Source organism: Saccopteryx leptura, chromosome 5 (assembly GCF_036850995.1).
Source record: "Saccopteryx leptura isolate mSacLep1 chromosome 5, mSacLep1_pri_phased_curated, whole genome shotgun sequence".
In the NCBI taxonomy this organism is placed as follows: Eukaryota; Metazoa; Chordata; class Mammalia; order Chiroptera; family Emballonuridae; genus Saccopteryx; species Saccopteryx leptura.
The window spans coordinates 91893614-91917442 of record NC_089507.1 but is presented as its reverse complement, the minus strand read 5'-3'; the positions used below and the strand labels follow the sequence as shown (position 1 = coordinate 91917442).

At 39.9% G+C, this 23829-nt stretch overlaps 1 protein-coding gene across 2 annotated transcripts; it reads left to right on the top strand.

Moving 5' to 3' along the window:
* Nucleotides 1-1871: 1871 nt before the first annotated feature.
* Nucleotides 1872-22960, top strand: ETNPPL (ethanolamine-phosphate phospho-lyase). 2 transcript variants are annotated; one of them, XM_066384493.1, is made up of 13 exons: nucleotides 1872-2043; nucleotides 4953-5071; nucleotides 5335-5494; nucleotides 9177-9251; nucleotides 12999-13089; nucleotides 14139-14255; nucleotides 16503-16585; nucleotides 17178-17403; nucleotides 18292-18446; nucleotides 19069-19158; nucleotides 19391-19521; nucleotides 21161-21231; nucleotides 22390-22960. In XM_066384493.1, the coding sequence occupies exons 1-13, from the start codon at nucleotides 1988-1990 to the stop codon at nucleotides 22516-22518; spliced, it is 1503 nt and encodes a 500-aa protein (XP_066240590.1). In that variant the 5' UTR covers nucleotides 1872-1987; the 3' UTR covers nucleotides 22519-22960. The 2 variants fall into 2 exon arrangements, with proteins under 2 accessions (XP_066240590.1, XP_066240591.1); XM_066384494.1 differs by lacking the exon at nucleotides 1872-2043 and adding an exon at nucleotides 2445-2577.
* The last annotated feature ends 869 nt before the right edge of the window (nucleotides 22961-23829 follow it).

Sequence of the window (23829 nt, the reverse complement as noted above, 5' to 3'; positions counted from 1 at the left end):
ATGAATCAGTCAGAGAAACACAAATATCATATAATTTCATTTATATATGGAACCTAAAGAACAAAATGAACAAACAAAATTGAAAAAAGATTCATAAACACAGAGAGCAAACTGGTGGTTGCCAGACGGGAGAGGAGAAATGGTGAAAGGTGAAGGGATTAAGTATAAATAGTCACAGGGATTTAAAGCACAGTTTAGAAAATATAGTTAATATTATTGTTATAACTATGTATAGTCCCAGATGGGTACCAGAAATATCAGGAGAAAACTGTGTCAAGTATATGACTGTCTAACCACTATGCTGTACACATGAAACTAATACAAAATAACAATGAATGTAAACTGTAATTGAAAAATATAAATAAATAAATAAATAAATAAATAAATAAATAAATAGAAAGGTCTTTTGCAAACATTTATTAAGTGTCTTTCTTTTTCTTTTCTTTTTTATTAAGTGAGAGGTGGGCAGGCAGGGAGGCAGAGAGACAGACTCCCGCACGCACCCTTACTGGCATCCACTGGGGCATGCCCCCTACAGGGCATGCTCTGCCCAGCTGGGGCTGCTGCTCCCTTGCTCAGCAACCCTGCCATTTCAGTGCCTGAGGCGAGGCCATGGAGCTATCCTCAGTGCCCTGGGCCAACTTGCTGGAGCCGTTCAAGCCATGGCTGCTGGAGGAGAAGAGAGAAGCGGAGAGGGAGAGGTGGAGAATCAGATGGTCGCTTCTTCTGTGTTCCCTGACCGGAATCGAACCCACGAGACTTCTACACGCTGGCCAACCAGCTAGGGCCTCAAGTATCTTGTTATAGGTAACAAATTAAACTTTCTCTGCTGACTTCAAAACACAGAAAGAATGAAATGACCTAAATTTTATGGTTAAGTACTTGTGTGAGCTTGAATAAGACTTTATCTTTGCCTTACTGTTCTTATCTACAGAACGGAGGGGTTAAACCAGATTATCTCTAAAATAATTTATCTTTTAAGACTACATTTAATTTATTTTATTAAAATAACATAACTGAGGAATTATCACATAATTGTATTTTTTTAAACAATTTATGATTAAAGGTTATAGTTAATTAGGGTTCCCTTTGTCCACATAACTTCAAACTCGATCAATGTGCAGATCATCCTAAAGGAAGTCAAAAAACCTAGAAATGAATTCCAACTTCACAACTAGGTAGACGCATAATCATGGAACAGGGAACAATCTCACTTTCCCCATATATTAAATGGTATGGTGACTCATGCTCATCTCTCAGGGTTCTGGGACTGAACCAGATAGATCACGTGAATGTTTTGTAATCTGTACAGTAGTCGAGAAAGTAGAAGTGTATGTATTGTATTGTTAAAGCAGATGTTTGAAACACTGTACGTTATCACTCCCAACAAATACCAGGCTGAGTCCGTCATTTATCCTGAGGGCATGTGCCTTGTTACTTTCCTTGAGTTGTGGTAGGTTTTGGTAATGGAATACTCTCGGTGTGAGAATGGAGACAACTGTTCAGTCTTGATATCTCCAGAGAGCGCCTATCTTTGAATGTTTACAAGAAAACAATGAGACACAAAAAAAGAAACAAGAAAGAAAGTGGGAAGAAGGGAATTCACAGGCAGAGAAGGAAGAAAGGCGAAGGCAAAGTTAGGGAACTAACTTTGAGTCAGAAGAAGTAACAGGGACCGGGAGGGGACATGAGCATCAGCAGGACAGGGACAGAGGCCAGTTAGACTGGAGGCAGAGGGTGGGTGGTGAATGAGTGGCTAGCACAGTGACTTGCCAAGCAGGCACCAGGCGGAGGAGGGTGGGGCTTGGGGAAGGGTAAAGTCAGGACAAGACTTAAAAGGAGATGACTAGGTAGTTGATGCCACCACTGACCTCCGAGGCTCAGGACAAGGGTACCCAGCGCGGTATAACGGGAGGAAAGGCCCGCCGCTGAAGCAGCCCGCAGACTCCCAGGAGGCAGACAGAAGCCTGTCCGGCTGCCCGCCACCATGTGCGAACTGTACTGCAAGCAGGACACTCTGTCGCTGAGGAGGAAGCACATCGGGTAAGGGCGCCCCAGGCCCAAGGAAAGGTGCAGAGAGGGGAAATGAGGGCAGGTGGCTGAGAGCTGAAGCCCGGCGGGGAGTGAGCCGGCGAGCCAGGGCAGGCACCCGAAGGCTCCTCTAGGGCGGCAGCCAGAGGCGTGCGAGTGGCCTCTGCCTGGAGCACCTGCGCACGCGCGCCGCCCGCCCCCCCCCCACACACACACACTTACCTCTCACTGCGTCCCAGAGCGCCGCACACCTGCGCACGCGCCCCCCCCCACACACACACTTACCTCTCACTGCGTCCCCGAGCGCCGCACACCTGCGCACGCGCCCGCCCCGTATCCCCGCCCGACACTTACCTCTCACTGCGTCCCCGAGCGCCGCACACCTGCGCACGCGCGCCCTCAGCAGGGGCGCCCCCAGCCGGCTCCAGCGCTGCTCCGCTTCTACCGTCCGGCCAGGAGCCGGGCTGCGCGCTGCTGGAGGCACTGCCCCGCGAGGGTTAACTGCGGGAGAAGCACAGTCCGGGAATGGGCGCTGGGAGGAAGAAGGTACCTCTCCGCCACTCGCACCAACTCGAAAGGTTTTCAAAACTGTGAACTCAGAAATATTTTTGATGACGGTTATGAAAAGAAGCTAATTCTGACATCTTTTGTTTAAAGTGAAGTTTTTCTTACTGCGCGCTGGGTTCAGCGGTAAAGGTTTTACCCAGCCAGTAGAAAAACTTTTTCTTACTGCGTGCTGGGTTCATCGGTAAAGGTTTTACCCAGCCAGTAGAAAAACTTTGAAATCACCGTCTTAAGGGTAAATGCTACTTCCCTACCTTGGCGTCTGCCGAGCTGTGCCCTCACTTCAGCGTTTAAAGTGCGGTGTTCTCTCCAGTCTACATGTCTTTGCCCGAGCAGTGGACCACTTGGCAGTATACTGGTGAGCGAGCGGACCGAACACTGTCAAACCAGGGCTCGAATCCTACTAGGGTGTCATGTTACCTGTGTGACCTCTGTCAAGTTAATCTCCTCGTCTGTGAAAACAGGAATAAAGTTCTGCTTCGCTGGAGTGATCAAATGAGATTAATAAGTGTGATCTGACTTTTTTTTTAAGGTGTATGTAAAAATGAATGATGGTTGCTGCCTTCACTACCCCCAATCTTTGTAATATCGGGGGTCTGCAGTATTTACATGTAATTAGCAAGGGCTGCAGCTGGCAGGCTTGAGAGAGGCCTGGGAGACACAAGAAAGAAAGGGTTAGGGCCCTCCTCCGAGAAGGGCTGGGCAGTTTGTCATACTGAGGCTCCTGATACCAACCCCGAAAAGTTTCTTAATGGTTTAGGAGGCCCGTTAGAGCACTCTCAGCCCCGCTGTACAGCAAAATAGACTCCTCATTACGCGATCAACCCCTTCTCTTTTTCTAATCATTACTCCTTTCTGTTAGTTTTCAATCCTATATAGTTAGGTTCCAATGAAAACCTAATGGTTTCTGATGTGAGCAAAACAAATTCTGTGATAGATGGAATGTAACCGTGGGCTAACTAAAAGAAGAATCTCACCAGAAGTCTGAGGAGCAAGATGGAACTTGTAGTTTTCAATCCACATTCATAACAAAGGTTTTCAACTCTTAGGTATGAACTAACAGCTGAGTGTGAACCAATAAAATATTTACATTAAATATTAGTTTCACTTTAGCTGATGATGTTTAATCTTAGGCAGTTTTAAAATTTCAGATGATCTATTCACAATAATCAAAATACTTTCTAAAAATATCAATTTAATATATAAGTATCCAATCATGCTTTAAGCTACCTTTAATGTGTGTGGCATTTTTTGTGCATGCAAAATCACCAAAATAAAAATAATATATTCAGTTTTAGTTTCTAAATGTCCATACAGCCAAGATCAGAAACCTGATCTTGTTTCTATGTTGCTAAAATTTATATACCAAACATTCACCCAAATAACCAAAAAATATAGATGACTTTATTATGCCAGAAAGAGTTGATTAAAGGGTTAAAATAATTGGATTTTATTATTCAAGAATGGAAGATTTAGCCCTGGCTGAATAGCTCAGTTGATTAGGGCATAATCCCAATGCACCAAGGTAGCCAGGTTGATCCCCAGTCAGGGCACATACAGGAACAGATCGATGTTTCTCTCTCTCTCTTCCTCTCTCACTAAAATCAATAAATAAACATTTTTTAAAAAAAGGAATTGAAGATCCATTGGCTACAGAACAACCACCACTCAAAGACATCAAAATGATCTCCAATAAAATATCTTCATAGTATTTAACATGAAGTTTTTTATATTTAGTGTTTAGTGCTATTTATTTATTTATAAATTAGATTAGAAGGGGAAAAGAGAAAGCAAGCAAACACAGTCTTGGACTACGGCATAGGAGAGTCCACTTCCAAATCCCAATTTTCTCACTACTAGCTGTGTAACTTTGAACAAGTTCCTTAGTTTATCTGTGCTCCAGTTCCCTCACCTATAAAAATGAGAAAGATAATAATCCGAATTTCATATAATTGTTGGAAGATTTAATCAGATAATATTTGTGATATCTGTCAGTTCCTGACACATAGTAAGCTTCAACCCCACCCCCACCTCCATAGAACAAAACTTCCCAAAGGAAATTAGTTATTGGTTTATGTAATTAGAGCTGTCAGAGTTGATCCATGTGCTTCTAAATAGTGTTGTCAAATCATGGCAAATTTAATATAACAAAAATAAATGTGAGCAGTGTCATGAATGGGGGATTAAGATAAAAGGTCGCAAGCTGATACGAAATTAAAAAAAAAAGTATGTCACCCAGGTTGTGTTTTCCCTTTCCTTTATGTAACTGTAATTTTCCACTTATCGTGACCTTCATTGCGAAGGAAAAACACTGAGCAGTCTTAGCAGAGCAGACTGTTTCCTTTCATTATTTCTAGGCCCTCGTGCAAAGTTTTCTTTGCTGCGGATCCCATCAAAATAGTGCGAGCCCAGCGGCAGTACATGTTTGACGAGAAAGGTGAACAGTACTTGGACTGCATCAACAACGTTGCCCATGGTAACTGTCCTGTCTTATTGTGCCTGCGGGATACCTTTATGGGCTACGGCAGATTTGGCACCATTAATATTTGTCCCCAGAATTGCAGAGGCTGCAGTTCCTTTGCTGACCGGGCCAATAGTCCTAGCAGAGAAAAGTTGCTGCAAAATGTGGGACAGAAAAATGCTCAGCTTTTAGTTTGTTTTCTTGCTTCAGAATCTCCCTCGCTTGCCGGGCATTTAGTATTGTAACTTGTTTCTTTGACTTTGTCTCTGAAATTGTAGTGGGACACTGTCACCCAGAAGTGGTCAAAGCTGCCCTGAAACAGATGGAACTGCTAAATACAAATTCTCGATTCCTCCACGACAACATTGTGGAGTACGCCAAACGCCTGTCTGCAACCCTGCCGGAGAAACTCTCTGTTTGTTATTTTACAAATTCGGGGTATGTTTCTAGGTTTCCGACCCATTCCATTCCCAGCGTTCTCTTTGTTTACTTTCTCGCACGTACCTTTTTGTTTTGATAGGTGGTGAAGCACAGATGTCTAAAAAGGTTTCCTGACATTCTTTTCATTTACTAAGTGACCATACACTGGGGACCTGACTCATCTGGTTGTAGACAGGACACTAGACAGCATGTCCCAAGGCTTTTGAGCACAGCCTATAAAAAGAGTCTGATGATTAGCATGTGCATGCCATTCAACTTTTAATTGCCATGGTTTTCTTGGTGAAAGATGGGGAAGGCATCCTCTTAAGTGTCCTAAAAGGGTTGATACTTAAGGTCTTCCTTGCCAAAATATATTCAAGTCTGGTGTTCATGTGAAGAAACCTAATTAGTCAAATGAGACCCACCTCTTTCTGCAATAGAGTAAGTAGCTAAAGAATCCACGAGCTTAGATAACGTAGTTCTTTCAAAGCATGTATGAGGAAATTTAGCAAAAAAAGAACTCTAGTAGACAAGAGATGTCTTTTGCAAGATTTTCATTGATTTTTCTTAGGAAGTTAAACATAATTCCACAAGACAAACATGAAAAAGGGGGGGGAAATTGAAGTGAATAAATACATACCAACTTTTAAATTCTACATATTCAAATTATTATATATTGATTCTATGGAATATTGTGCAGACATTAAAAAGTATGTTTTGAAAGTACATGCCTAATGACAGGTGAAAAGTTCACAATGCAATGTTATATTGGGAGGCAACCAGTATATTCAGCAAAAACTCATATTTTAAAAATAATATATATGTATCATTATTAAAATACTCATGTATTAAAAATGATATATATGTTAAAATGAGCTATTAGAGGCCCTGGCTGGTTGGCTTAGCGGAAGAGCATTGGCCCAGCGGTGGAAGTCCCAGGTTCGATTCCCGGTTAGAGCACATAGGGGAGGCGCCCATCAGCTTCTTTACCCTTCCTTCCTCTCCTTTCTCTTTATCTCTCTCTTCCCTTCCCGCAGCCAAGGCTCAATCAGAGCAAAGTTGGCCCAGGCACTGAGGATGGCTCCATGGCCTCCACCTCAGGCACTAGAATGGCTCCAGTTGCAATGGAGCAATGCCCCAGATGGGCAGAGCATCGCCCCCTGGTGGGTATGCCCAGTGGATCCCAGTTGAGCGCGTGCAGGAATCTGTCTGTCTGCCTCCCTCTTCTCACTTCTGAAAAATTAAAAAAAAATTAGCTATTAGAAATTCTATAAATGGTTGATTATATGGCTATGTAATTCATTTTTCTTTTTTCAATTAGGTATTTTAAAAGCAAATTTTTAACCAGAAGATTATTCTTTTTTTCTTTATAAATGATTAAAATATTTTGTTATAAAGCATTCTGGCTTTTAATAAACTAAATATCATAATATTTTACTTTCTCTGCTAAATAATTTATACTGCCAGAGAGGGATTAGCTCCAAAGAACACTGTCTTCAAAGACTGTCTGTAAGGACTGGAGGCGGTAGAGCCTGAGATAGTACAAAGTAATCTTGAAATTAAACAGGTTTCAGTCAGAAAGCGGACTGTACCTCTTATTAGCTGTGAGAACTTATTCTTTTTTTTTTTTTTTTTTACAGAGACAGAGAGAGAGAGTCAGAGAGAGGGATAGACAGGGACAGACAGACAGGAATGGAGAGATGAGAAGCATCAATCATTAGTTTTTCATTGCGCATTGCAACACCTTAATTGTTCATTGATTGCCTTCTCATATGTGCCTTGACCGCGGGCCTTCAGCAGACTGAGTAACCCCCTGCTTGAGCCAGCGATCTTGGGCTCAAGCTGGTGAGCTTTTGCCCAAACCAGATGAGCCCTTGCTCAAGCTGGCAACCTTGGGGTCTCGAACCTGAGTCTTCCGCATCCCAGTCTGACACTCTATCCACTGCGCCACCGCCCGGTCAGGCAAGAGAACTTATTCTTGTCACCTACTCAGGAGCTGTTTCTTCATTCATAAAAAGGAGATGGCAATGCTTGTCTGTTAGAATAGTTGTGAGACTAAATGCCAGCAAAACACTCAGCACAATGTCTAGCAGTTAGAAAACATTCCATAAATTACTTTCTTCCCTTGTGTCTGAGTAATATAGTTAGACTCTCTGAACCAGATAGAAAAATTATGACCTTCATGTTATAGATAGGAAATTAATTAAATAGTGGGCCACTACAACAGAGTTTAGAAGCCAAGTTAATGGGCCTTTATGCTTCCACTCCCCCCAGGGAGATCAGGCTTAAGGCAGGCTCCTTAGTGTCCTCAAAGTTAATCACCTACAGATGTGGCTGAACTCCACTAAAGTCTGAAACAGGCAGCATATCCTTCATTTGTCTTGTTTCTTCTGTGTGTCTCATTCTTGATTGAAAACCTCAGGGAACTTGTATTCTAAGGATGAGGTGAGATTGTTGGGTGGGCAAGATTGAAGGCGAAGGAGAGTAGTTTAACTTACTTCTTAATACATTTTTAATACAATGCCCCCCACCCCTTATTCAGGATTTCCCTTTCTATGGATTCAGTTACTCATGGCCAATCACAGTCTGAAAATATTAAATGAAAAATTCCAGAAATAAACAAGTTATTAGTTGTAAGTTGTGGGTCATTCTGAATAGCGTGATGAAATCTCACTCTAATTGGTTGTGTCCCGCCTGGGACGTGAGTCATCCCTTTGTCCAGTGTATCCATAATGGACATGCTCCCCGCCAGTCAGTCACTTAGTAGCCCCCTCAGTGATCAGATTGACTGTCTGATCACCCAGGATGCTACATGCTCATGTTCAAGTAACATTGACTTTACTGAACAATGGTCCCAAAGCTCAAAGAGTAGCAGTGCTGACAGTTCAGATACGCCAAAAAGGAGCTGAAAAGTGCTTCCTTTGAGTAAAAAGGTGAGTACAGTACAATGAGATATTTTAGAGAAGTGTCACAGTCACATAGCTATTGTTACAGTATATTGTTATAACTGATTTATTTATTAGTTATTACTGTTAATCTCTTGCCGTGTCTAACTTATAAATTAAACTATCTTAGGTGTGTATGTATAGGAAAAAATTATATATATATATATATAGGGTTCAGTACTATACAAGGTTTCACACATTCCACTGGGGTCTTGGAACATATGCCCCTCATATAAGGGGAGACTACTGTAATTGGAATCTTACAACTTTTTAATTAGAAATTTGAAATATTTTTTTTTTGTATTTTTTTTTTTTTCTGAATCTGGAAACAGGGAGAGACAGTCAGACAGACTCCCGCATGCGCCCGACTGGGATCCACCCGGCACGCCCACTAGGGGCGATGCTCTGCCCACCAGGGGGCGATGCTCTCTGCCCCTCCAGGGCGCCACTCTGTTGCAACCAGAGCCACTCTAGCGCTTGGGGCAGAGGCCAAGGAGCCATCCCCAGCGCCCGGGCTATCTTTGCTCCAATGGAGCCTCGGCTGCGGGAGGGGAAGAGAGAGACAGAGAGGAAGGAGAGGGGAAGGGGTGGAGAAGCAGATGGGCGCTTCTCCTGTGTGCTCTGGCCGGGAATCGAACCCAGGACTTCTGCACGCCAGGCCGATGCTCTACCACTGAGCCAACCGGCCAAGGCCAAAATTTGAAATATTTTTAAGAGAGCTTATGTTACATTGTTTCTTCTGTGTTGTCTTACAGATCTGAAGCCAATGACTTAGCCTTACGCCTGGCTCGGCAGTTCAGGGGCCACCAAGATGTGATCACTCTTGATCAGTAAGTCTTGGAAGCAAGATTTCTAAGCAAGAAGCTCCTTCAGAGACAAAACTGTATTAACCCTGTCCATACGACTACAATCAGCGCATGTAGAGGCGGGTGCATACACGGCACAGGGATTTTCACTCATGCTGGATTAGAGTGTCAAGGCCAGTCTAGGCCTGCAGGATACTTGATTCCTTCCAAATACCTGCCAACAACGGAGGCTCTTTTGGGTGCTGTGTTTGTAGCCTTATGGGCTTTGCATGAATCAAGGTTTACTTTGAACACATCAACTATTTTTGAGCCATTACATGTATAACTCAATCTTTTTCAAAATTAAGAAAATGGTTTCTTAAAAATCCAAGCATTTACTTCACTATTGTGATTATGCACTTTAATTAATTTAAAAATAAGAATTTAGAGCAAGTTTTATAAGAAATAAGAAGCCATGTAAAAATGAGTTTATGACTATTAATAGTCACTTAAATTTTACCTCTCAAATATGAACTTACTACACTTTAAATAAGGAATCTAACAACCTCAATCTTTACTAAGCAAATATATTTTTTTAAATTCTTTTCTCTACCTCTCCACTGTACTAATCTCAGGCACAGAGGGCTGAACTGAGCCTGCACCTTATTTTTTGCCCTTTGTTAGGCTTCTCTCTCGTTATGTGTTGGCTGGTGCGTTAGTTTTCTATTGTTGCTGTAACAAATTATCCCAAACTTAGTGGCTAGAACAACACAACTTTATTCTCTTACAGTTCTGTGTGACAGAAGTCCAAAATGGTTCTCACTGGGCTAAAATCAAAGGACCAACAGGGCTGGTTTCCCCTGGAGCCTCTAGGGAGGCTCTGTTCCTTGCTTTGGTCAGATTTTAGAGGCCGCCTGCATTCCTTTGCTTATGGTTTCTTCCTTCATCTTCAGATCCAGCCATTCCATGATTCCAGGTTCTCTTTCCATCTTCATGTCACCTTGTATGTCTCTGATCACCATTGCCCTGGCTTTTTTTATTTATAAAGACTTCTGTTTACATTGGACTTGCCAGGATTATCTCTCCACCTCATGATCCTTGATACAATCACATCTGCAAAGTCCTCTTTGCCAAGGGACATATTCTTAGGTCCCAAGGTTTAGGACATGGGCATCATGGGGGTAGGGTGCCTACCACAGTTAATTTTTGTATTCTTTTTTTATTCCCTTTCTTCCCCACTTACAGACAGCTATTCTACTGTATTTAATGTATAGCTTTTATTCTTGTAAAATGTATATTATTTTATGTGCATCTGTTTTAATTTTACAGATATTATTATAGATCTCTTTCTGTTTGGCTTTTTTCCCCTCAGCACCGTTTCAGGATTCTATGTTGATGGGCATACCTCTAGTCTTTTAATTCAGTGCTATCCGATAGAAATATAATTTAAGCCATGTAGGGAACTTACAGTTTTCTAGTAGCCATTATATCTGAAATATCATTTCAATTTGTAATCATTATGAAAGGTATCAGCCATTTGCTTTCTCTCTCTTTTGTCTTTAAAATCCAGCCCTTCACCCCCAGCTGCCACAAACAACACTGCAGTGAACAACCTTGCACATGAGCCCTTATAGACCTTTCCAAGAATGTCTTAGGAATAAACACTCAGAAACAGGATTGCTAGGCCATAAGGTTATTATAAACATTGCTAATTTGACTAAATACTGCCGGATCCGCCTCCAGAACGGTTGCAATACTACACAGTACATGAAATTTTCTGTATTTCATATCCTCACCAAAACCTAACAGTATCCTGCTTTCTAACTTTTTCTAATTTCTGCCTAACAGGCATAAAATGATAACAATGTTGTTTTAATTTGCAATCTTCTATTTATGAGTTTCTCTCTTATTATGTTTCTGATTTCTCTTCTAATAATTGCTGCTCATATTCTTGGCCCATTTTTGAAATTGAGATTGCATCCTTTTTTTGTTGGTTTGTGGTTGCATAACTAGTCTAGATCAGAGGATTTCAGCCTTGATTGTGTTTTAGAATTATCTAGCATATCTGTTTTGTTTTGTTTTTTAAGATTTTATTTATTCATTTTAGAGAGGAGAGAGAGAGAGAAAGAAGATCAGGAAGAGCAGGAAGCATCAACTCCCATATGTGTCTTGACCAAGCAAGCCCAGGGTTTCGAACCAGTGACCTCAGCATTCCAGGTTGACACTTTATCCACTGCGCCACCACAGGCCAGGTGGAATCTTTTTTTTTAATACCAATGCCAGGCCCCATGCCAGACTAAAAGTGGATTCTAAGAAATAGTATATATTTTAGAATTTCTCAAGTGATCCTAATATAGTTATATATGCAGAATTAAGAACCACCATTTTGGGAGTTAATCTCTTTTAGTTTGAGATATTTCATATGTGTTTTTTCTACCTTTCATATCTCTTTTTAACTGTGTCATTGATATTCTTCAACAGAAATCTTTAATTTTGATTAAATCAAAAGATAAATATTTTTATCTTATGGTTTATTTTCTAAGTTTTGCTAATATCTCTTTCCCAACCCCCTGATCAGAAAAATGTTCTTTATTTTCTTCCACTGCCTTCATAACTACTCCTCATATTGAATTCACCTGGAGTCCCCTGTGTTACCATTTATTTATGGGTATATCACTGAGGTCACCTTCTGTCCTAGTCATCTCTTTGTTGTTATCTCAGTGCCATAATAATTATATTTTTAAGGCTCTACAGCATGACTTAATGTATGCTAAAGACAGGGCTCCCTCTGCTTTATCTATGCATGGGCCTTTCATAACTGTTTTTCCAGATCTCTCAATTATATCTCTGGGCAAGAAACAGAAAAGGCAATATAAGAGCCACCTGTATTTTAAGTGAAAGAAAAATTTTCATAGCTACTTGATCACCTCTCAGTCTTAGTTCTTAAAGAGATCTTCTGTGCCTTACCAACTTACTTTTGCCTGATATATATGTACCAGGACATCTTTTGGAAACCATCCCAAACAGAAACACAGCCCATTTATATATATTTTTAAGATTTACTAGAATGTAACTATCAAATGTATTTAAAGCCTGACCAGGTAGTGGTGTAGTAGATAGAGCATCAAGCTGGAATGCTGAAGACCCAAATTCAAAACCATGAGGTAGCCAGCTTGAGTGTGGGTTCAGCAGCTTGAGCATACGGTCGCTGGCTTGAGTGTGAGTTGTGGGATCATAGACATGACCCTATGGTCTCTGGCTTGAGCCCAGAGGTCACTGACTTGAAGCTCTAGGTTGCTGGTTTGAGCAAGGAGTCACTGGCTTGCTGAAGCCCCCTGGTCAAGGTACATATGAGAAAGCAATCAATGAACAATTAAGGCACTGCAACTATGAGTTGATGCTTCTCATTTCTCTCTGTTACTGTCTGTCTGTCTCTCATTAAAATATATATATATTTAAAGAACTTTTCCATGAAGCTATAGAAAACAGCATTTTTATATTTAGACAATCTAATTTAACAGCTATAATATGATTTAAGGAAATTAAGTTCTTTTCCAATCAAAAAGAATTTTTTATGAGGATACAGATTTGCCTTTCCTTTTGTTTTATTACATGGGTAAGGAGAACTGAACAAATTAAATGGCTAGTCCTGCCATGAAAAACTAGATCCCATACTGATAAACCTGGCACCAATATTGAGATGCTCTTTGGGTGATATGCAATACTATTGTTCATATGCTAGAAAAACATCCTTCTTTGAGCAATTTTCTTACTGTACTTTTTCTTTTTCAGTGCTTACCATGGCCACCTATCATCTTTAATTGAGATCAGTCCATATAAATTTAGAAAGGGCAAAGATGTCAGGAAAGAATTTGTGCATGTGGTAAGTACATATTTTAGAATCCAAGAATGTTAGTACTGGAAGAATGCCGAGTGATAATACAGTCCAATCCTTTCATCAAAATGAAACCATGATCCCGACCTGTGGTGGCACAGTGGATAGAGCACCCACCTGGAATGCTGAGTTGCCAGTTCAAAACCCCAGGCTTGCCAGGTCAAGGCACAGACGAGAAACAACTACTACGAATCGATACATCCTGCTTCTCCCTCTGCCTTTCTCTCTATCTTCTCTCTAAAATTCAATAACTAAAACAAAAATAAAGGAAATCATGAAAAAGAAACTAAAGTCTAAGGCAATGTGTGAGACTCACTAAAGCCAAAGAGCTAGTTAATGACAGGATGTGGTTAAAATCCATTGATGAGTACCACAAGGAGCAAATTAGGATAGTGGAATGATAGCTGTTATTCACTGAAAGCTAATAGCAGCTTGATATTCAGAGTTGAATTAAGTGTATATGACTGTCTTAAAATTAAATTACTCTGGCTAAATTAGTATATAAATTTACTAAGTAAAATTAGTAACTAAAATAAATGAATTAAGTGTTGAAACAGTAAAACTCATTTGGCTTAATTAAGAATCAGTAGACTTTCTTAAGAGAACCATAGTACCTTCTTTCAAAATTGTAAGGTCTGGGATTAGCACTAAGGCACTTGAGTTTTCTGAATGATTACAATTTGCTAAATAATTGATAAATGTTAGTTTATTTTCAATCTAGAATTAATAGTTTTCATTCATTGAAATTTTCAAATAATATAATCACATTGTTGATTTGAATTTGGTCCCTATGTGAATAGGGATGCAGTCTTGACTTAAAAGCATCTAGGAGCTAATAATCTAAGCTTCCATTCACAATGAAAAGATTCCAGTACTGGCGGAATTCAGAAATGTTATAGAGAAAGAACAACGGAGCCTAGAGTCACTTAAAGCCACATAGTCACCTTTCTAATATGTTTTTGTGGGGAAATGCCAAATTTTAAAGGGTCATTCGTCCAAAAGGCAAATCATAAAAAACTATTATTCGATGTTCTCAGGCACCAACTCCAGATACTTACAGAGGAAAATACAGAGAAGATCATACAGACCCAGCCAGCGCTTATGCAGATGAAGTAAAGAAAATTATTGTAGAAGCTCATAAGAATGGAAGGAAGGTATGTATTTACAGCTTTAGAAACATTTTAACATCTTTTATAAAATGCATTTAAATCATTGGCAATACATTGCAGAGATAAAAAAGAATTAGATCCCGATTCCCCTTCTGTTCTTCTCTGGTTATTTTTTTTACTTGATTTTTATTTCAAAAAGTGCATTGCTATAGTCATGCCTCTAAAAACATCTATTTTATTTATTCTGGAAATGCAATTACTGTGCCTGTTCCAAAACTGGTAGCCTGTCTCTGACCATCCCAGTGGGAAGCAGGCTCTCGTGCAAAGGCCAGGGTGGAGAGGGTACGAGGTGATAGGACAGGGGCAGATTATTGCAACGCAGAGCGGTACACGGGGCCTACGTGGTGCCGGGAAAGGGAGAGGCAGAGTGGCCCAGGAGCACCAGGACCATGCAGACTCCAGGACCAACAAGCGAGCCTTCGTGCTTGCCTTGAACTGGTGTAACTTCCCTGAAGACACAGAGCTTGAGTAAGTCACGACAGAAAAACGTTTCTCCAATTTGGGCCTGGACTTCTAAGACAGAAACAGAATCTTCCAAAATAGGCAAAAGACTTCTTTTCTGAGTTTTCACCCTACTGTCTTCAGGTTAATGTTGAATTCTCAGCGCATTGGAGGGTTATTTACATAATATTGTAATACAATTTGACACATGCTTTTCTTTCAACATGTTTAGGCATCGACGTGGCAATAAAATAAATTTTAATTGAGATAAAAATGAAGCCTTTCCCTTTCCCCATTCAAATATTTTTGTCTTAATGACTAGAGAGTCATTTGCATTTCTTTTTTTGTTTGTGTGCTTTGTTTTTTTGTTTTGTTTTGTTTTGCTTTTTTACAGAGACAAAGAGAGAGTCAGAGAGAGGGATAGATAGGGACAGACAGACAGACAGGAACAGAGAGAGATGAGAAGCATCAATCATCAGTTTTTTGTTGTGACACCTTAATTGTTCATCAATTGCTTTTATATGTGCCTTGACCATGGACCTTCAGCAGACCGAGTAACCCCTTGCTCGAGCCAGCGACCTTGGGTCCAAACTGGTGAGCTTTGCTCAAACCAGATGAACCCGCGCTCAAGCTGGCGACCTTGGGGTCTCGAACCTGTGTCCTCCGCATCCCAGTCTGATGTTCCATCCACTATGCCACCGCCTGGTCAGGCTCATTTGCATTTCTTAACTGTTTCTACTTTTCCCTTCTAACTCATTCAATTTTCATATCTTCTTATGTCATACCTATGCAGGTGGACCTAAGCTTCATACATTTTTCCTCTTCAAATGTAGCCTCTACCTCTTTATTTGAACAGTGAGCACTGTTTCCAGGAAAAACATTTCACATCATCAAGGTCATATGGTCTTTTTTGCTGCTGAAAGGATTTGGATAATTTTTTTAGCACATCAGCATTCAATAGGTATTATATTGATGCTGTCACATTAACAATGCTGAAAGCAAAAAGCAAACACAAAATGGATGCTACAGAATATTAGATGTTTTTACGAAGTCATGGAGTAGTAGAGAAGAAATATCTTGAGTCCAATGACCTCATTTTACAGCTAACAACTGAAATATTTTAAAGTGAAAACTTAAGCCAAAGTAACACATGGTAATAAACTGGCCTAGCACCTGAGTTTTCTTGACTTCCTATCTCAATATTTCTGTGCTTTCTATTCTTAGTTCAGGGTTAGTTATCTTCCACTTCTTTCTCAGCATCTAGAATAGTTCCTCTGTAGTTCTTATTGTGAATTGTCTAACTCTGTTAAGTCCGGTTCAGGACAAGAACTAGAAATACAGCCCAGTAATGTGGGTGTGGCCCAGGTCATCTTCCTGTTTCGTTCCTGCAATGCCCAGGCCCAGGCAGTCCTGTTCCACCAAGCTGAGGAATAGGCACAGCAGTAATGTACTGAGAACCTGGGTCATATTTTAGAGATTCGTATCAAGACTGATAAAAAAAACTTTTACTCAATTGGTTCTAATAAAAATACTGCACTTAGTTATGAAGAAATGGAAAGCTCCCCTCTCCTCATGGTAGTTTCACTGATAACCTAGAATTTAAAAAAACTAATGCTTCAGATCTCTTGCTTTTCCAACATAGACACCTTTTATTTTTAATTAAACGGTCTATTTGCCACTTGCCACAGGTCCATTCCAGCCATTTTTTAAAAACTGCTCTATAAGAAGTCCTCTTGTTTAGGTGGTATGAGGGGGACCTAATGGACTTTGACCCCATCTTCTCTTGTATAGATTGCTGCCTTTATTGCTGAATCCATGCAGAGTTGTGGCGGACAAATAATTCCTCCAGCAGGCTACTTCCAGAAAGTGGCAGAGTATGTACTTGATGTGAGCACCCTTGGTCAAACTGAGGGCACTGTGACAATTCTGTAGGGCCATACTGGTTGTTAAACTTTTGAATTACTTCTAAACTAGCTGGTAAATAGCCACTTCTGAGTGCCTGCCACCTCAGGACTCCCAGAATTCTTCACCTTCCCAAGATCCAGCAAATAAAGAGCTTCCACCTGGTCCAGCACAGGGGGCCTCCAGGACTCCCCTGGCCTGGCATCCTCTCTGGCTGGACAGTGCCTAAGCCTTACCAGTTAATAAAAATGTGAAGATTAACCCTGATAAATGTTACTTCTGGTTCACTTCTTTCTCTTCCCACTTAAAATGCCTCCATAGAGCTTCCTTACAAATCCAAACAACAAAGAATAGATCTAATCTGGAAATTATGTGGTTATATTTCAAAGTCAATGACAACATAGATGTCATTGAGGATTTTGAGCACTGAAATATTTTTAACAAAGATTCCAGGCTTCGAGTTAACAACATTTTTTAAGATGTCCTCAAAAATCTTTATCTTTGTGGGTGGGTATGGGAACTCTCAGCAACCTGAATGCATTAAACTGTCTTTTTGCTTTTCAGATATGTACACGAAGCAGGGGGTGTTTTCATAGCTGATGAAGTTCAAGTAGGCTTTGGACGAGTTGGGAAACATTTCTGGAGCTTCCAAATGCATGGCGAAGACTTTGTCCCAGACATTGTCACAATGGGAAAACCAATGGGTAATGGCCACCCAGTGGCATGTGTAGTAACAACCAAAGAAATTGCAGAAGCCTTCAGCAGCTCTGGGATGGAGTATTTCAATACGGTATATCTTGGTCTCTGACTTTAATACTAAGAGGGAAAAATAATGCCTGTTCTTGTACTTCTTGCCTATACAGTAAAGATTAAAACTCAGTTTTGCCAACTAACCACCCCAGAACCCTAGCCAAACTTTGATCTACCATGTTTCATTCTATCTGACACAATTCTCTTTGTCTTTTGCCTTCTGTATCTTTCCTTTTCTTCAAATGTTCTCATTAATTATTCCACTGATAGATGGCTTCCCTGCTAAACTCTAGCGGTTATGATATCCCATTAACAGATATTATTTCTTTGTTTTGTATCATACTTAAATTTCCCAAACACCTCTGTTTGAACAATTCAGTACTATACGTGTTATATGGCTGTCATAGGTGATACTAAATTTTTATCTCTAGAAAATTTTATTTTCTTAGTTTTACCCCTAAAACTAATAAATAAGCTTTAAGCTCAGAAAAATTATTATAGTTTGTACAGTATGTATAATAGGATTTGTTATAGCTAAAAGGAAAATTCAAATCTAAAAATATAAACTATTTGTAGGAAATGTCATTGCTTAGCTGTTTTCATACAACTACTCAAGGGCAAAAATCCATATTCTCCCTCGCTGAAACACACTGTGAAATCTTTAATTCCCAACACGCTGTTTATTTTTTGTTCAGACTTGCCAATAAATTTCCTGATAGTCCTTCATACTACTTATGCGACATGGAGAATATAACTGGGAATGAACTTTCCTTTGATTCTGAATGAATAAAATCATGCTCTATTCTAAATCTATAAAATTAATATCACAAGAGAAAATGTTATTGAAATTGTATCTTTACTGAATTTCTCATAGATGAAGCAATAACACTAATTTAACTCTTACTTTTTTTAATCTTTTTTTCTGAAGTATGGAGGAAATCCGGTATCTTCTGCTGTCGCATTGGCTGTCCTGGATGTAATTGAAAGGGAAGACCTTCAAGGAAATGCCACAAGAGTAGGGAGTTATCTTACTGAGTTACTGAATAAACAGAAGGCTAAGCACACTTTGATAGGAGATATCAGGTGTGTTTATCATGATGTTGTTATGTAGTTATTCTTTTTCCCAAATGAAAATAGCTTATATTTTATCTTATAAGTTTAAAATAAATTACATAAGAATAAATCTAGACAACACTGAAAACATGAAAAATAAAACTCATTCTTCATCTAGAACCCAGATATCATCATTGCTGCTAATTTTTGGGTGTATATCTTTTAAGATGTTTAAAGATAAAGCTGGGATAATTTCAGCACAAAAAAAAGTGAAAAGAAGGAACTTAAAGTAACTGTAAATTCTCTATTAAAATTATTTAAAATGATGTCCAGGAAAACTTGATATTTTGCATTTTTCATCATTAATGTCCAGAGAAAGTAAGTAGTCTGAAGAGGTTGCTTTTAAGCCTTTTGCTTTCACAAATTGAGGGTAAAAGAAACTGGATAACAAAAACTGACTTGTTTCAAAAAAAAAAATAGAAAGAGCTGTAGACACTGGATTGGTTCTGGGGATTAGTTAGAATCAATTACTCTTAAAGGGAGCCACCTTCAGCATCTCATTCAACTGCAGTTTAGGAATCATCTTACTTTTTTGTGACAATGCCGTGTTTAGTAGAGTGTGTGTCAAGTTCTCTTTCTTCACTTCCCTCAGGGGTTTTGGCCTTTTTATCGGAATTGACCTAGTGAAGGACCATCAAGGAAGGACCCCCGCCACAGCTGAAGCTCAGCACGTTATCTACAAGTAAATGCACCCTCCCTCCCATCTGGTGACTGGGTTCTGGGGTGTCCACCCTCTTGAAATCCTCTTTTGCTTCCTCCCATCTCTCTAAATAAGGAAGGTTTAAGGCACATGCAATTTATAAATGTGGGTTTCTTGTCTGTGGAATATGAAACTGCTCTATGTTCACATTATTCTTAAAGAATCGTACTTATCATTTGCATGTACTCTTGTGTATTTCCCGCATCCTAATTAGGATGAAAGAAAAGCGAGTGCTCCTCAGTGCTGATGGACCTCATAGAAACGTGCTTAAAATAAAACCACCTATGTGCTTCACTGAAGAAGATGCAAAGTTTTTGGTGGACCAACTCGATGAGATTCTAACAGGTCTGTCCACAGGTTTTTAAGATTACTCCATGCACCACAACCAGTGCTCTCCTCCCCTCACCCCAGCCTGCTCATACATGACTGTGCATCTCATCATTCATGACAACAGTGAAGGACGGCAGAAATGAATGCTAACTTCACAATTAGAAGTAGGAAAAGATAGCTGAAAAAATAATAACCACATCATGGACTCTTAGTTAAATCAAAATTTTCTGTTTGCACTCTCACAATTCCAAACCTAAGCTTTTACTGAAACAGCACACAGCTTTATTTTTATCATTTATTTTCAATTTTTAAAAACTGCATACCTCCATTGTACCATGCACCACAAATGCTTCAGTGTATAATATTTCAACAGTGTTCTCTGAGAATATGGGAAACATTATTAATAAAAATTAGTCTACATATTAACAACTATTTGTAATATGCAGAATCATTTGATTGTGTGTATTTCACTTATTACAATTTAATTTTTGAGGACTTTTGTCATTCAGAATTATAGCCTGTCAACGGAATTTACCTTTTGTTTACCTCCTATATTATAGAATTAGGTTTATATTTGTCATGATCACAATTGATATTAGAAAATACACTAACAATATAAAACCATCTTGAAAAACAAAAAGTACTGTCAAGTGTTAGAATTTTTGTTGTTGCTTTAGTTCTATTTTCAAGATTCAACTTCTCTACGCATTTCTCAGTCTTTTACAGTTAAGATGAGGCTGAGAAACCAGAGGCCAATGTAGCATACAAAATAGAGAATTAATGTTTGGCAACTTGAGAGTCAGCCCAACTTTTTGTGATAAGTTATTCATTACCTTTGGCTCGAGAGTATGCTGACACTCAAACATGGCTAGCATTCTCACTTACTCATCTTCTGGTCCCATGAAGAACCAGGCAGTGGTAAGAGTAGAGGTTGGAGCAAATCCATCATTATTGTTTAAAAGTCAACTCAGAGCTTAAGCATTATCAATGATGGGCTGAAGAATTTCTTTTGGCCTGACTGGGTGGTGGTGCAGTGGATAGAGTGTCGGACTGGAACACAGAGGACCCAGGTTTGAGGCCCCAAGGGCTCATCCAACTTGAGCACAGGCTCACCAGCTTGAGCATAGGGTTGCTGGCTTGAGCGTGGGATCATAGACATGACCCCATGGTCGCTGGCTTGAACCCAAGGTCACTGGTTTGAAGCCCAAGGTCCCTTGTTTGAGCAAGGGGTCACTCGCTCTGCTGTAGCACCTTCCTCCCACTGGTCAAGGCACATATGTAAAAGCAATCAATGAACAACTAAGGAGCTGCAACAAAGAATTGATGCTTCTTATCTCTCTCCCTTCCTATCTGTCTGTCCCTATCTATCCTTCTCTCTGTCTTACTCTCTCTCTGTCACAAGAAAAAAGAAAAAAAAGGAAAAAGAATTTCTTTTGAATAAAGTGACCAAGGCATAGCTAACACAAGGTCCAGTGCCACTTGTAAATGATAATGATGAAAAGCTGTAATAGAAGCTTAAGGGTAGCAATTTGCCTAGTGACACTTTTTTTTAAACACATTTACTTCTCTATTCTTAAGGTATTCCTATATATACGAGAAGGGTTTTCTGAGATTTTTATGTTCTGTGTTCTCTGTTATACTCTCCTTGATGTAGCTTTAGAAGAAGGCATTGGAGCCAAAACTGACAGTGTGATGATCTCTGAGAATACAACATGTAGAACAAAGGTAAGAGTCAGCTCTTTTATTTTTAGGGGGAAAGTTGAAAACTTTAGGAACTTATAAAAAATAAATGCAAGTTTAAAAAATTATATAGTGACTTTTAGGATAAAACCTGCTTTTGCTTGAGTTGGTTTATTGCTGCAATTTTGAGTGCACAATTCAATTTCAAGGTGTGTGTCAGACCACTGAAAGGAATAAAGCCAAAGAACCATTCTGATAGGATCATTCCCATAGCAACAAGCAAAACCTCATCAGGCTCATAAAGAGGAGCCTCATAATTTATAGAGAGATGATTATACATGTCCTAAATGCCTTCTTGTTTGCTCTGAAGACACCTGACACAGCCACAGAATCACTCACAAACACCACTCTTTAAAATCAACGGAGGCATCAGCAGTGTGGCTCTGAAATGCCAGTTGTATCTTGAAGCGAACTAAAGTGGAACTTCAAACGGCCTCCTGAGCCTGGGAACTGTCTAGCAGCCGTGGCCTAGTTTCTGCATTTGGTGTACTTCCAGCAGGGGGCCTTTCCGTTCTCTCCCTGCGCTGCCCAGGGTGTGAGAAAGAGCTCCCTGGGTCGGACACACAGTAAAGCAAAAAAAACCTGGGAGGCTTAGTTGCATAATTTGTTTATGACTCTGGCGCATAAAGGAACAATCAGTGCCCTGAGCCTGCCTGCCTCGTTCAGTGCAGTCAGCAAAGTTCTTTTCCTCATTGAAAAACATTAGGCAGTTTGAATGAGAGCGAATGATTTGCTAACAGGACTGCTTCTGTCTCTTGACACAGCACAAAACAATTCTAGAAATCATTGATTATCTGCTCTTTGACACGACCTTATCTGTCTAGGACAGAGTGACAGGTGTAAGAACTGAGCAAGCATTGAAAAGGAGCTTCAACAGCAGGGCTTCACCACGAGAAATCCTACTCTGGAGTTAGCAAAGTTAACATGCATTTCTGAAACAGTGGCTTGGAGTCCCAGATTTTACGTTGGCATCACATATCAAATGTCTACGGAAGATGCTTATCAGGGTTAGGGAGGAACAACCAGTATTGCGTTGGGTTATGTTCCCCTGTGCATTGTGCTTGTCGGCCTGTCGATGAGCCCTGGGGAGGCTGGGCAGGTTAGAGGTGGAGCCCCCACTGGAGTTTGATGCCTGTCTTGCAGATGCCTAAGGAAGCACATTTGGAATTGCTCAGTGAGGGTGCTCCGGACCAGAAAGAAAACCCCAGCCAGAAGAGAAATGGATTGTGCATGGATAAACATTCACTGCTCAGTAAGAGGCTCAAGACATGATAGATCAGTGTCTTAAACCAAGATAAATGTCCTGAGTTACAGAGAATGAACAGAAGTATCTTCTTAACAGCTCTCGCTACTCTCTACTCTCTAAACGTAGAATTTGCATTCCATGTAGATATGTCAGTAAAAAAGGTAAATGAGTAGTAAGAAACCAAGTGATGATCAAACCATGTCAAGCTTATTAGTTCAGCCTCTAGCTTAATTCATTACTTGAAATTTCAGAATGTACTTAATTTATTCTACTAAATTTAAGCTTTAAGTTGAATATTATGTTGGCAGTTTTACTTCTCAGGTTTTGATGTTTGAAATGAGAGAAATGTTTGAAATGCAATAGTTTCCTTAACTTTGGAGACTTAGTGCCTTAAAATATGAATTCTATATTGATTTATTTTGTATATATTTATGGACTACAGTAAAATAAAAGATGATGTTAACCAAACATTTTTTACTAGCAAAGTAAAATTGTCTTCTGCAGAGTATATTAAGGGTTGGGGTGGTAACATCAGAGTCCTTTGGGGGGAAAAATCACATACAGCAAATGTTAACAAGTGAATGAATAGTCCAGTCCTCGAGCGGGGAACGAGGACTAGGTAGTCATGGTCCTGTGGGGACTTGGGGTCGGGGAACAAGGAGTGCACCCCAAAACACTAAAGAGGAGCCGGGGCGGCAGCAGGAGCCAAAGCACTGTGTTCACAGTCAGGACACTGAGCTTCGTCTGCTCAGGCAGTGTCACCTTGGCAAGTCACTTACCTGTCAGGTAAGAAATTAGCTTTGAACCAAACATCTTCCTATTCTTACCATTAGGTTTGTCATCCCCTCACCCACATACACATTTCTAACCAGACATGGGGCAGTCCAGAACCTCAAGAGGCTCTCCGTCACATACTGGTACCATGAGACGGCACTCGGAGGGCAATGTGCTCAACTGGAAGAGATGTACATTTTAACATAAACTTCCCGTTTCTCGATCGCTTTCCTAATAGTTATTAAACTTTGTGGGTTTTGTTGCATAAATAAGAGGTAATAATTCTGTTATGGCAATTCCATTATAATGGAAAAAGATATGGGAGGAAAATTAATTGTAAAAAACTTCCTTTTTGAGTTTGTCATAGATAAATATGCTACAAAAATGCTATAAAAATGCAAGGTCTCATTATTAATACATTTTACTCCTAAAAATATAACTGATTCTGGAGCCTGGATGGATAATGCTGAGGTTGGTTCCCAAACATGGCCAAGACCAAAGGGGATAGAGGTCTCTGTATTGTTTCTAGTGAAGAAGATAATGATGAGATAACTTCTGTGAGC

Excerpts from the sequence above, each read along its gene's own strand:
- ETNPPL (XM_066384493.1), top strand. The coding sequence starts at position 1,988 with ATGTGCGAACTGTACTGCAAGCAGGACACTCTGTCGCTGAGGAGGAAG. Across the intron at positions 16,586-17,177 it reads TACTTCCAGAAAGTGGCAGA|ATATGTACACGAAGCAGGGG; the intron begins GTATGTACTTGA and ends TTTGCTTTTCAG. Across the intron at positions 18,447-19,068 it reads ACTTTGATAGGAGATATCAG|GGGTTTTGGCCTTTTTATCG; the intron begins GTGTGTTTATCA and ends CACTTCCCTCAG.